The 14,282-nt window shown below is 46.7% G+C and overlaps 1 protein-coding gene across 5 annotated transcripts in view; it reads left to right on the top strand.

Annotated features, from left to right (window-relative positions):
- Window positions 1-14,282, top strand: part of Kazn (kazrin, periplakin interacting protein) — a 1,020,937-nt gene that overhangs the window by 999,023 nt on the left and 7,632 nt on the right. For all 5 annotated transcript variants that reach the window (XM_074081291.1, XM_074081292.1, XM_074081295.1 and 2 more), the window contains 3 exons: window positions 4,018-4,249; window positions 5,823-5,924; window positions 6,349-6,515. In XM_074081291.1, coding sequence (XP_073937392.1) covers window positions 4,018-4,249; window positions 5,823-5,924; window positions 6,349-6,515 — 501 coding nt within the window. The remainder of the gene's footprint in view (window positions 1-4,017; window positions 4,250-5,822; window positions 5,925-6,348; window positions 6,516-14,282) is intronic.

The raw sequence follows: 14,282 nt of genomic DNA, 5'->3' as shown, positions 1-14,282 counted from the left end.
ACTTCTTAACCTTGCATGCCAAGACCTTCTGGCCCACTCATGGGCCTTGAGGAGCTTTGAGGGGTCCATGGCCTCTGGCATAAGAGCCGCAAGTGAGGTCATCACTGAGAACATGTCCAGCTTTGACTTCCTGTGGGACCAATGGCATATGTTGCCCTCCCTGGGCCCTGTTTCCCTGTGTCTACAAAATACAACACAACCTACCAACCCTTTGCCAACCCAACATTTGTCTCTTTATGGTCATGATTCTATTTAACCACTAGGATATCAGTAACAGACAGACCTTCTTACTCCCCCATTCCCTTTTTTTTTTTTAAGGCAGCACTGAGGTTCGAACTCAGGTCCTTATACTTGCTAGGCAGGCGCTCTACCACTTGAGCCATACCTCCAGTCCTTTTTGCTCTCATTGCTTTTCGAATACAGTCTTGCTTCTATGCTGGGGCCAGCCTGGTCCTTGATCTTCCTATTTGTTTCCCAAATAGCTAGGATGACAGACGTATGCCACCTCAGCCAGCTTTTTATTGACTGAGATGGGGTCACACTAACTTTTTGTCTGGGTTGGCTTCAAACTAGATCCTCTTGAGTGACTAGGACTACAGATGTGAGCTGCCACACCTGTTTTTTTACTGCCATTTTAAAGATGTAAAGTGAGGTATGGAGAAATAATGGGCTTAAAGTCACCCTGCAAAAGATCTGACTGCAAATCCATTGCCTTTCCCCTATCCTGTACCATCTTAGTGTTACAAACAACAATGACAACTCTGTGAGAGAAGCAAGATTGTCCCAGTTTTCAGATGAGGAAAGTGGCACCCAGAGACTTAAGGTGCAGATCTAAGAGTGGCAGACCCAGAACAGCCCCATTTTCTGCCTTGAATAGTGGCCAGATCATCTCGGTGTCCTGTACTTGACCTGGACTTCAGGGTCTAACCTGTCCCCAGTTTAAAGAGGGACAGTGACAGTCTTTACAAAGCATCTGAATTACATTCCAAGCCCTGCTGCTGTGTTCAGTGCACCCGCTCCAATAGCTCAAGCCAACAGCTGGGAAAGAGTTGCCAAGCCGAGGCCCCATGGGGATGACTTTAATGAAAAGGGAGAGACATTAATTGTCTGCATACAGATGGAGATTGCTGATATAAATGGCCTGTCTCAAGGAGTTGAGGCAAGGTGGCCTCTCCAGCCATCACCCCAAATGTTGTTGCACCGTTCATTTGCTTCTGAGAGGAGTGGAAGCCATTCTGGTGACAACCTGGGCTGAAGCATTGGATCTGGACAGCCATCAGAGGGAAAGGCCCTCTGTGACAAGTTAGGGCTAGTCCTGGAAACAGAGGAGGGAGCTCTGCCAGGACCCAGGACCTTTTCATCTTGGTCCCAAAGGTTCTCCATCTGGGCAGCCTCTGGGTGGACAAGAGCACACGCCCCTCCCTGCCCTGCTCTGCCACCCACCAGGTTTGCTACAAAACACACTGGCCTGGCGAGCATCAAGTCTGAGCGGCTGGGCGGGGCGGGGAGGGGGGCGGGCGGCCTTACCTGGCCCTGCCCTCCAGGAGCAGGTGTCTAGGAAGGCAGCTAGCTGGGAGAGCAGCAATTAACTACAGGGTGCCAGGTGCAGGGACTCCCATGCTTGAGCATGGGCCCCTTGCCCCACTGGGAATTCCTGCAAGGAAATCAGACAGCCCAGCAGAGCGCATATGAGCTGACTCTGTGCGGGAGTGGGGGGGGAGAGGGAGGAGGGGGGAGGTCCTGGTCCTGGTGGGGTGTTGAGCGGGGAGGCACAGGCTGAGGGAAGGAGAGGGGAGCAGGAGCCCTTGCCTCTGTCGTTCTACCAACAAGTGCTCTGTGAGTGTTGGCTGTGCCCCCAGCACCATGCACCCTGTCCTCATGCAGCAGGTGGGAAAAGTAAAACCAAAGTGGTAGACAAATCCATTCATTTTTTAGTGCAATGTCTGGTTAGTAGCTAGAGACGGAGGAGAGATTTAACACCATAGGAGAGAAGGAGGGAGCCATGGAAGGAGCCTTCTTCCATGCAGTGCAGTGCATCCTGGGAAATGTCCCCAGTGTGGGACGGAGAGGGCTAGTGGGCTTAGGCCACCAGAAGAACTTTGGATTCTACTGCTGCAAAGGAAACCCAAAGGGTGCTGAGCAGGAAGTAACCAATCTGGTGTTTTAAAGGACCCATCTATGCTTTCATTAGCCACCAACCCTACCTGGAACAGCATCGGGGTGGGGGAAGTACAAACTGCATGCAGTATTAAAGTGGGTTCTTAGTGTGGACAAGGACAGCAGTGTTTTCGTCTTCATTTGTCTTGGATGCAGCAATAGGAAATAATTGTTCTGTTAATGGAGTACCTCCCTGTAACTGCCAAAAAAAAAAAAAGTCGCAGCTGTTTTGTTGACATGCAGAATGCTTCTAAGTAAATGCATTTTTTATTAATATTGCTTTTTTTCTTTTTAAAAAAAGGACCATCTGGCAGCATGAATTAAGTGAATTAGAAGGGGGGAGGGTGTGAATTGGGGGAGGGAGAGGAGGAATTGCAGCAGTCCAAAGATGGTCCTGGTTTGGATCTGGTAAGGGAGGGAAAAGGACAAATGACACGGTGACCCAGGTGGATGGACAGGACAAGCAGGCAGGGGGAGAGGCAGGACAGGTGAGGATGGGGCTTCTGGCTCAGAGGCTGGGTGGCTGGTAGGGTGGGAAATGGCTGGGAGCTATTAAATGTGGTGTGTCGTGACAGTCAGGAGGGTGCCCAGTTAGAGTCTGGGAGAGGAAGGAGGAGCCCAAAGGAAGGCTCATTGCTCAGAAGAGAGGTGACATGCATTTACAGAGGCCATCCAGAGCCCTGGAAAGGGTATCACCCAGACAGGAGAGAGCATGGGGGATGAGCCCATTTCATAGTACATCTACCTCACACACAGGGCTCAGGAGCCTCAGAGATACTGAGTAGGTGTAGGTGGGACAAAGGAAGGATAGTGGGAAGTCATCTAGGACCTTGATACATGATCCCTAGCTGCCCCTCCCCAGAAAGAGGGCAGGATCTGTTTCAAGCCCACCACTTTCCCTTGCACTTAGTGCTTTCTTCATATTCCTTTCTCCTCACCTCCCGTAGACAATGCTGCTTTCTTACCTGGCAGCATCCCAGGTCAATTTTCAGAGTCCTTCCACAGGTGGGAGGCTGTCAACCTCATTCTTTCTGCAAGGCTGCCATCAAGTGGTGAGCAGAGAAATGACAGCCAGAGACCACCCTCACCAGTTCATCCATCCCTTGGCCCTCTGAAAAGATTTTGTTGTGCACATACTATGTGTATGAGACTGGAGTCTGTGTCCTATGTGGGACACGGAGAAGTCTGAGATACTGCCGTGAGGTCGCAGGAGAGAGGGCTGGGAATAAGCAAAACCTGGGTTTTAATTCTGATCCCAGTGTGTGGACACCTCTTCGTCAGCACTTCCCAGGATAGGAAGTGAGTGACACTCCACAGTGGCCATCACCGGTGTCTGTTGTCAGTCTCCACACAGAGCAGAGGGCAGTAGAGGGACTTGCCTGGGGAGGGATATGCCAATCAAGGTGGGCTTCATGTGTCTCGGAGCACTGCAGAGCCCCTGGGGAAACAGAGGTAGGCCAAGGTGGGAAGAGGTCTTCCAGAGGTGCTGCTTGTGTTCCTTCTGCTGTCCCCATCCCTGTCACTCTTAGTGTATCTGAATGTGGTCACTTCCTACTCCTTTTGTCCGTTTTGATCCCTTTCTGTTCTTTGGGTCTCTGACTCTCTCTCTCTCCTCTCATCTCTGTCTTTGTCTCAGTCTCTCTCCTCCCACCCCACCCACCTCTCTCCATCTCTGCTCTCTCTCTCTCTCTCTCTCCTCCATCTCCATCCCTGTCTGCCTCCATGACTTTCTTGCCCCCCCCCCGCAACACACACTGTTGTTTTCCCTCTGGCCATCTCTGCTCCTGTTTCTGCCTGCCTCTCTTTTTCTGCTACCTTTCCTCACCCACCCCCTCCTCTGGCCATGTCTCTCCTCACCAGCCTGTCCAAAGCTGCTGACCTGGACCACCACTGGGTGGCCAAGGCCTGGCTGAATGACATTGGCCTGCCCCAGTACTCCCAGGCCTTCCAGAGCCACCTGGTTGATGGACGGATGCTGAACTCCCTGATGAAGCGAGACCTGGAGAAGCACCTGAATGTGTCCAAGAAGTTCCACCAGGTCAGCATCCTGCTGGGGATTGAGCTGCTCTACCAAGTGAACTTCAGCAGGGAGGTGAGGACAGGGGTGCAGGGGTGGGGCGGGGCCTGCCACAACCCCTCTTGACCCTCTGACATTCACTGCCTGCCTACCTGCCCACCCACCCACCCACCCATCCATCAACTCATCCACCTAAACATCTGTTCACCCACCCACCCACCCGTCTATTGATACATGCATCTGTCCATCCATCCACCCACCCACCCATCCACCAACCATCCATTCATCCATTCACCCACCCATCCCTCAATCCATGTGTCTATCCATCCATGCATCTATCCATCCACCCATCGCTTCCTCACTCCCTCCCTTCTTTCAACAACTGCTTATTTAGCTAGGCCAGGGCCTATGCTCAGTTCAGGAGAAATGAGGAACCCTCATCCTCTGAGAGCTCTCTGCTTTTCAGGCAGTACCATGAGGAAGTTAGAAGTGATATTGCTGTGGAAGATTGTCCTAATGAGGGAAGCCCTGGGCTTCATGAAAACCCAGCGAAGCTTCCAGAAGAAACCTCCAGCTCTGGGAGGGCTTCTCAGACATGCTGAAGCTAACATCAGATCCAGTGGTGGGATTCCAGGGAGCTGTGGCTAGACTTGTGGGAATAGCAGAGCAAAGACCCAGAGAAGAGGTCCATGGCTACAGAGGGGCTCAGTCCTGTGGTGTGAGATGGGCCTGGGGGTTATGGTAAAGGGTATGGACTCCTGAGTGCCCCTGGCCACACTCTTCCAAGCCAGGGAGCAGAGTCCTGGCTTCAGCTCCCCACCCCAATAAGGGCCCACCTGGGGCATCTCCTCACATGGCCCCTGAGGGCTGGCCCAAGGGACCCTAAGTGGCTGGTCCCTGGGGGCGCTGGGTCGAGATGGCTATCTATTCCTGGACTGATGCCAGATACAAGCAGCTCAGGTCAGGAGAGAAGGACAGAGGGGGGCTGTCCAACTCTTCATTCCCCTCTCACAACCCATCCCATAGCTCTAGGTGTAGGGAGGGCACAAGGACATTTGCCCTGGCTTCTAGAATCCCAGTCTGACAAAGGAAGCAGGCCCAGAAGGCCATGACAGTAACACGGAGGAAGTGGCAGGGCAGGTTATGGGAGGGGTCTGTGAGTCAGGTGCCCTGGCAAGGCGGTGCCTCCACAGAAGCACTTGATCTGGTGCCGGTCGCCGAAGGTGACCTGGGAGAGAGCTGCGGGCTGACCCCTCTGCAGGTCCCCATGGGCAGGATGACATTTGCCACCCAGACCCCCACAAGCACTGCCTCACATACATGGGGAGGTTTTCCACAAGTATTCATTTAGAACCTGCTCTCTGCCAGGTGAGCAGGGGACCGAGATGCCACAGACATGGGGGACACAGAACAAGGCAGCACTGTGGGTCTCTTCCAGCCCACTCTCCTGTTCTCTGCACCCCCAGAAGCAGCTTCTCCCTGTTTTCCAGAGCGCAGGCTTAGCTCCAGGGGGACAGGCCCAAGCAGCTGTGTGTGGTCCTCCTTAGACAAGCACATTGAGGTCCCTAAAGGCAGCCTGGACTCACACTCCAAGTGTGATCCTGATGTGCCCCTTGTCCCTGCAACCATCCCCTTGTCTCCCCACAAGGCTCTCCAGGAGCGCCGGGCCCGATGTGAGACGCAGAACACAGATGCAGTGGTCTGGACCAACCAGAGGGTGCTGAAGTGGGTGCGAGATATTGACCTGAAGGTGAGAGGGGGTGGGGCTTAGGGCGACTCTCCAGCAAGTGTAAGCCCATGCAGTTGTATGCAGATCAATGAATGGGACACCAGTACCCAGGCCTGGGAAGGACACTTGAAGCAGGAACCCCTCACTCCCACTACAGGGCTCCTGCTATGACACCCTTGTCACTGGCGGGATGCTGAGCCCTCTTACCCTCTCAAGATCAGGGCACATCTTCCATTCCACAAATATAACGGACTCCTGCCAGGCTCTGGCTGTTTCGGAGGCGGGAGGCCATCACCCTCGTGGCTCTGGGAGTGGGGGAGGGCTTCCTCTTTGCTCTTAAATCAGCTGGTCCCCAGGGGTTCAGGCATTGCTGCTGGGGACGGGACGTACCCCTGCTTGGATCTAGCAGCACCTAGGGCCACCCAGCTCCTGCCTCTGCCTTCAGGAGTACGCAGACAACCTGACCAACAGTGGTGTGCACGGCGCGGTGCTGATGCTAGAGCCCACATTTAACGCTGAGGCCATGGCCACTGCCCTGGGCATCCCCAGCGGGAAGCACATCCTCCGGAGACACCTGGCCGAGGAGATGAGCACCGTCTTCCACCCGGCCAAGTAAGCACACATCGGGCTGCTGGGCGTGGGCTGTGGAGGCAGGGACTCAAGACCTGTCCTTGCACCGTGCTGGTCAGGAAACTGTGGCTCAGAGAAGTCGAGTGCTTTTGCTGAAGGTCAGAGTCCAGAAAGAAAGAAGAGCAGTCAGGTCTTGAGTTTTGCGTGTGTTAAATCCCCAACGCCCTGGTGTTCAGAGCAGGGAGAGCGGAAGTCATGGGTAAGGAAAGGCTATGGGGGTGGGGTTGGAGTTGGGGACAATTTGCAGTGGGCTAACAGGGCAAGGTGGCCATTCCAGGTAGGCGCAGCCATGGGAACAAAGGTTTGGAAGCAGAAATGGTATACGTGTGGTGCTATGGTCCAGAGGGCCGAGGATGGCAGCCCCTGACTCTGGTCTCTTCACCTGGAAAGTGACCAGAGTGACCTGGACAGATACCCAGGCCCTGATGTCCTTACCACGACTGTTCACTGAGCATTCGCCAGCACACTCCATCCTCCAGACAAGCCAAGAACGGTGACCTCCTAAGGTCCCTAAGGGCCACACTGCCCCCAAGATACCCAGGCAGCAAGCAGCAGAACCCAGAGAGTCTTTCATTCTGTTAATATGTGAATTACAATGATTGGTTTTCAGGATGTTGAACCAGCAGTGCATTTCCAGGAAAAATCTTCCTTGGTCTGCCTTGACCTCCTGAGTGCTGGGATTACAGGTGTATACCACACCTAGCCTAGTAGTTTTCTTATCTTGTGAGATCTTTGTCTGTTTTGGGAATGGGACAATACTGGTATCCTAGACTGAATTGGGAAGTCTCCTCTCCTCCTTTATTATTTGGAAGGGTTTCTATGACTGGAGTTCGTTATTCCCTAAACATTTGGTAGAATTTGCCATGAAGCCATCTATGTCTAGGCTTTTCTTTGTAAGAAGCATTTAATCACTAATTCAATCTCTATTTGTTAGGGGTTTATATAGATTTTCTATTTCTTTTTAAGTAAGTTTCTGTAGTTTATATTTTTCTAGGATTTGGTGTATTTCATCTAATTATCTAATTTGCTGGCATGCAATTAACCCTCTAATCATCTGCACTGTCCCTCTGGTGTCTGTAAACTTGTAGAAATAGTGCCTCTCCTTCCTGGTTTGAGTGATTTCACCCTTCACTGTTCCTCGGTCTGTCTAGCTAAAGATCTGTCAGTTTACAGACAGTTCAGATTTGAACCTGGGGCTCTCTGACTCAGGCCTGAGTACTGAGCCCCCAAACACAGGGAACCTTGGGAGGCCACTCCCCGTGTTATACAGGTAGAGAAGTAGAGGCTCAGGTGGACACCGTGCCCCAGTGGTGCGTCTGTGGCTGAGACCCACAGGATTCTCAGAGTGAGATCTGTGGACTCTGCAGAGTCAGGATTTGAGTTGGAGAGACATCGCTAGTGTGGGACTGAGCATCCCGCACTGCATCCCCAGCTGGGTGACCATGGTGATGGCAACAACAGCAGCCCCTCACACTGACACCAAAGTGTGACATCGACAAAGTGCTGTCACCCTGCTATTTCATTTGTCCCCTCCCACTACTCCCATGAGCAAAGCCAAGTAAGAAGGGCCACTGCCCCCGCTTTTGGAGCAGTATCAGGGATGGAACCCAGGCCTCATACATGCTCAGCAAGTGCTCAGCACAGAGCTCCACCCCCAGCCCTTTTTAAATTGTTTTATTTTGAGACAGGATCTTGCTTTCTAGCCCAAGCTGGCCTTGAACCCTCAATCCTTCCTGTCTCAGTCTCCGAATTAGCTAGGACTACAGGTGGGTGCCACCACAGCCAGCCATCACCCCATTCATGGATGAGAAACCTGAGGCTTCAAAGGGGTGCTGTGATTTCCCAAGTACATCATGGTGGTTAGAGGCTGTTCTGGCTAAGCCAGGAAGCTGTCCCTGTCCAGGGACCTCATTATCATGCTAGGAAGCCTGAGAGAGAGGGCAGGAGGAGCTAATAAGAAGGAAGTCTCATTCCCTAGCAGATGTGACCCCTTAAAGAGGAAGGAGGGAGCAGTCAGCTCAGTGTATCTTGGGGGGTTATAGTCACCGTTAATAAGGCCTATGCAGCAAATCAGGGACACCAGGGTCAAGGCTGACTCCGGGGGATCTGTCACCAAGAGTTTCTGGGTCCCCATATGACATTGTCTTCTCCCGCCTCTTCCCATCACCATGACAACAACAAACCCACACCACATCGGGGGAGAGGATTCTGAGACTGTCTCCTGGTGACTGCTGTTTTTTTTTTTAGGGTCTCCATCTTTTTAAAATTATTATTCATATGTGCATACAATGTTTGAATCATTTCTCCCCCCTTCCCCCACCACCTCCCTTACCACCCCCCCACCCCCTCACTACCCGGCAGAAACTATTTTGCCCTTATCTCTAATTTTGTTGTAGAGAGAGTATAAGCAATAATAGGAAGGAACAAGGGTTTTTGCTGGTTGAGATAAGGATAGCTATACAGGGCATTGACTCACATTAATTTCCTGTGCGTGTGTGTTACCTTCTAGGTTAATTCTTTTTGATCTCACCTTTTCTCTAGTTCCTGGTCCCCTTTTCCTATTGGCCTCAGTTGCTTTAAGGTATCTGCTTTAGTTTCTCTGCGATGAGGGCAACAAATGCTAGCTAGTTTTTTAGGTGTCTTACCTATCCTCACCCCTCCCTTGTGTGCTCTCGCTTTTATCATGTGCTCAAAGTCCCATCCCCTTGTTGTGTTTGCCCTTGATCTAATGTCCACATATGAGGGAGAACATACGATTTTTGGTCTTTTGAGCCAGGCTAACCTCACTCAGAATGATGTTCTCCAATTCCATCCATTTACCTGCGAGTGATAACATTTTGTTCTTCTTCATGGCTGCATAAAATTCCATTGTGTATAAATACCACATTTTCTTGATCCATTCATCAGTGGTGGGGCATCTTGACTGTTTCCATAACTTGGCTATTGTGAATAGTGCTGCAATAAACATGGGTGTGCAGGTGCCTCTGGAGTAACCTGTGTCACAGTCTTTTGGGTTTATCCCCAAGAGTGGTATTGCTGGATCAAATGGTAGATCAATGTTTAGCTTTTTAAGTAGCCTCCAAATGTTTTTCCAGAGTGGTTGTACTAGTTTACATTCCCACCAACAGTGTTAAGAGGGTTCCTTTTTCCCCGCATCCTCGCCAACACCTGTTGGTGGTGGTGTCGCAAATGATGGCTATTCTAACAGGGGTGAGGTGGAATCTTAGCGTGGTTTTAATTTGCATTTCCTTTAATGCTAGAGATGGTGAGCATTTTTTCATGTGTTTTTTGGCCATTTGAATTTCTTCTTTTGAGAAAGTTCTGTTTAGTTCACTTGCCCATTTCTTTATTGGTTCTTTAGTTTTGGGAGAATTTAGTTTTTTAAGTTCCCTATATATTCTGGTTATTAGTCCTTTGTCTGATGTGTAGCTGGCAAATATTTTCTCCCACTGTGTGGGTGTTCTCTTCAGTTTAGAGACCATTTCTTTTGTTGAGCAGAAGCTTTTTAGTTTTATGAGGTCCCATTTATCTATGCTCTTAGTTGCTGTGCTGCTGGGTTCCACTGAGAAAGTTCTTACCTATACCTACTAACTCCAGAATATTTCCTACTCTTTCCTGTACCAACTTTAGAGTTTGGGGTCTGATATTAAGATCCTTGATCCATTTTGAGTTAATATTGGCATAGGGTGATATACATGGATCTAGTTTCAGTTTTTTGCAGACTGCTAACCAGTTTTCCCAGCAGTTTTTGTTGAAAAGTCTGTCTTTTCTCCATCGTATATTTTTAGCTCCTTTGTCAAAGACAAGTTGGTTATAGTTGTGTGGCTTCATATCTGGGTCTTCTATTCTGTTCCACTGGTCTTTATGTCTGTTTTTGTGCCAGTACCATGCTGTTTTTATCGTTATTGCTTTGTAATATAGTTTGAAGTCAGGTATTGTGATACCTCCAGTATTGATCTTTTGGCTGAGTATTGCCTTGGCTATTCGTGGCCTCTTGTGTTTCCATATAAATTTCACGGTAGATTTTTCAATCTCTTTAATGAATGTCATTGGAATTTTGATGGGAATTGCATTAAACATGTAGATTGCTTTTGGGAGTATCGACATTTTTACTATGTTGATTCTACCAATCCATGCGCATGGGAGATCTCTCCACTTTCTATAGTCTTCCCCAATCTCTTTCTTCAGAAGTGTATAGTTTACCTTGTAGAGGTCATTCACATCTTTTGTTAGGTTTACACCTAGGTATTTGATTTTTTTTGAGGCTATTGTAAATGGAATTGTTTTCATACATTCTTTTTCAGTTTGCTCATTGTTAGTGTCTAGAAATGCTAATGATTTTTCTATGTTGATTTTATATCCTGCTACCTTGATGTAGCTATTGATGATGTCTAGAAGCTTCTGAGTAGAGTTTTTTGGGTCTTTAAGGTATAGGATCATGTCGTCTGCAAATAGGGATATTTTGACAGTTTCTTTACCTATTTCCATTCCTTTTATTCCTTCTTCTTGCCTAATTGCTCTGGCTAGGAATTCCAGTACTATGTTGAATAGGAGTGGAGATAGTGGGCATCCTTGTCTGGTTCCTGATTTTAGAGGGAATGGTTTCAGTTTTTCTCCGCTAAGTATAATGCTGGCTATAGGTTTGTCATATATAGCTTTTATAATGTTGAGGAACTTTCCTTCTATTCCTAGTTTTCTTAGAGCTTTTATCATGAAATGGTGTTGGATCTTATCAAAGGCTTTTTCTGCATCTATTGAGATGATCAAGTGGTTTTTGTCTTTGCTTCTGTTAATGTGGTTTATTACGTTTATTGATTTTCGTAGGTTGAACCACCCCTGCATTCCTGGGATGAAGCCTACTTGGTCGTGGTGAATAATCTTTTTGATGTGTTGTTGAATTTGGTTTGCCATTATTTTATTGAGGATTTTTGCATCAATGTTCATTAAGGAGATTGACCTATAGTTCTCGTTTTTGGAGGTGTCTTTGGCTGGTTTTGGGATAAGTGTAATACTGGCTTCATAAAATGTGTTCGGCAGTTTTCCTTCCCTTCCTATTTCGTGGAACAGTTTAAGGAGGGTTGGTATCAGTTCTTCTTTAAAGGTCTGATAGAATTCAGCAGAGAATCCATCAGGTCCTGGACTTTTCTTTTTGGAGAGACTCTTGATTGCTGCTTCAATTTCATTTTGTGTTATAGATCTATTCAGGTGATTAATTTCCTCTTGGTTCAGTTTTGGATGATCATACGTATCTAGAAATCTGTCCATTTCTTTAAGATTTTCGAATTTATTTGAATATAGGTTCTCGAAATAGTCTCTGATGATTTCCTGGACTTCTGTGGTGTTTCTTGTTTTCTCCCCTTTTGCATTCCTGATTCTACTAATTTGGGTTTTTTCTCTCCTCATTTTAAATGTCAGGTTTGCCAGGGGTCTGTCGATCTTATTTTTCAAAGAACCAACTTTTTGTTTCATTAATTCTTTGTATGGTTTTTTTGGTTTCTATTTCATTGATTTCAGCTCTTATTTTTATGATTTTATTATTTTATTTTTATTATTTCTCTTATTATTTGTTTTGGGATTTGCTTGTTCTTGTTTTTCTAGGAGTTTGAGATGTATCATTAGGTCATTGATTTGGGATCTTTCAGTCTTTTTAATATATTCACTCATGGCTATAAACTTTCCTCTCAGGACTGCCTTTGCTGTGTCCCATAGGTTCCGGTGGGTTGTGTTTTCATTTTCATTGACTTCCAGGAACTTTTTAATTTCCTCTTTTATTTCATCAATGACCCATTGTTCATTAAGCAATGAGTTATTCAGTTTCCAGCTGTTTGCATGTTTTTTGTCTTTACTTTTGTGGTTGAGTTCTAGTTTTATTACATTGTGATCAGATAGAATGCATGGTATAATTTCTATTTTCTTATATTTGCTGACGTTTGCTTTGTGCCCTAGGATATGATCTATTTTGGAGAAGGTTCCATGGGCTGCTGAGAAGAATGTATATTGTGTGAAGTTGGATGACATGTTCTGTAGACATCAAGTAGATCCATTTGATCTATTGTATATTTTAGATCTTGAATTTCTTTATTGATTTTTTGTTTGGATGACCTATCTATTGATGATAATGGGGTGTTAAGTCTGCACAACCACTGTGTTAGAGTTAATGTATGCTTTTAGGTCCTTCAGGGTATGTTTGATGAAATTGGGTGCGTTGACATTGGGTGCATATAGGTTGATAATTGTTATTTCCTTTTGGTCTATTTCCCCTTTTGTTAGTATGGAATGTCCTTCTTTATCTCATTTGATCAATGTAGGTTTGAAGTCTACCTCGTCAGAGATAACTATTGCTACTCCTGCCTGTTTTCGGGGGCCATTGGCTTGGTAAATCTTCTTCCAGCCTTTCATCCTAAGCCTATGCTTATTTCTGTCGGTGAGATGGGTCTCCTGTAAGCAACAAATTGTTGGATCTTCCTTTTTAATCCATTTCGTCAAGCGGTGCCTTTTGATGGGGGAATTAAGTCCGTTAACATTAAGTGTTAGTACTGATAGGTATGTGGTGATTCCTGTCATTTAGTTGTCTTAGTTGTTTGAAGGTTTGATTGTGTGTACCTGAGTTGAGGTTACTCTCTACTGTCTTGCTTTTTCTTTTCCTGTAGTTTGGTGCTGCCTGCCCTTTCAGGGTTATGTTGGGTTTCACTTTCTGTGTGCAGAATCCCTTGAAGAATCTTTTGTAGTGGTGGCTTTGTGGTCACATTGTTTTAGTTTCTGCTTATCATGGAAGACTTTTATTGCTCCATCTATTTTGAGTGATCGTTTTGCTGGGTAGAGTATCCTGGGGTTGAAGTTATTTTCATTCAGTGCCCGGAAGATCTCACCGCAAGCTCTTCTTGCTTTTAATGTTTCTGTTGAGAAGTCTGCTGTGATTTTGGTGGATTTACCTTTGTATGTTATTTGTTTTTTCTCTCTTACAGCCTTCAGTATTCTTTCTCGGGTCTCTGTATTTGTTGTTTTAATGATAATATGCCATGGGGTAGATCTATTTTGGTCTGATCTGTTTGGTGTTCTGGAGGTCTCTTGCGTCTGTATGGGAATAGATTTCTCTAGATTTGGGAAATTTTCTGTTATTATTTTGTTGAATATATTATGCATTCCCTTTGCCTGCACCTCTTCTCCTTCTTCAATGCCCATGATTCTGAGGTTTGGTCTTTTGATGGAGTCAGTGAGTTCTTGCATTTTCTTTTCACAGGTCTTGAGTTGTTTAACTAATAGTTCTTCAGTTTTTCCTTTAATTACCATTTCATCTTCAAGTTCTGAGATTCTGTCTTCTGTTTGTTCTATTCTGCTGGATTTGGCCTTCCATTTTGTTTTGCAATTTTGTTTCATTCTTTTTTCTGAGGTTTTCCATATCTTGAGTCATTTCCTCTTTAATGGTGTCTATTTTTGTCATGAGTTCATTTATCTCTTTATTAATCATGTTCTCTGTTTCACTTTGGTGTTTATACAGTGCTTCTATGGTTTCTTTTATTTCTTCTTGTGCTTTTTCAAATTCTCTATTTTTGTTGTCTTGGAATTTCTTGAGTGTCTCCTGTACATTTTGGTTTACCATATCCAGTGTCATCTCTATAAAATTCTCATTGAGTACCTGTAGTATGTCTTCTTTTAGATTATTCTTGTGAGTTTCATTGGGTTCTTTGGCATAGTTTATCTTCATTTTGTTGGAGTCTGGATCTGAGTATCTGTTTTCTTCATTTCTCT

Source organism: Castor canadensis, chromosome 7 (genome assembly GCF_047511655.1).
Source record: "Castor canadensis chromosome 7, mCasCan1.hap1v2, whole genome shotgun sequence".
Taxonomy (NCBI): Eukaryota; Metazoa; Chordata; class Mammalia; order Rodentia; family Castoridae; genus Castor; species Castor canadensis.
Note: the sequence above shows the minus strand (reverse complement) of the source record. Positions and strands in the feature narration are given on the sequence as shown.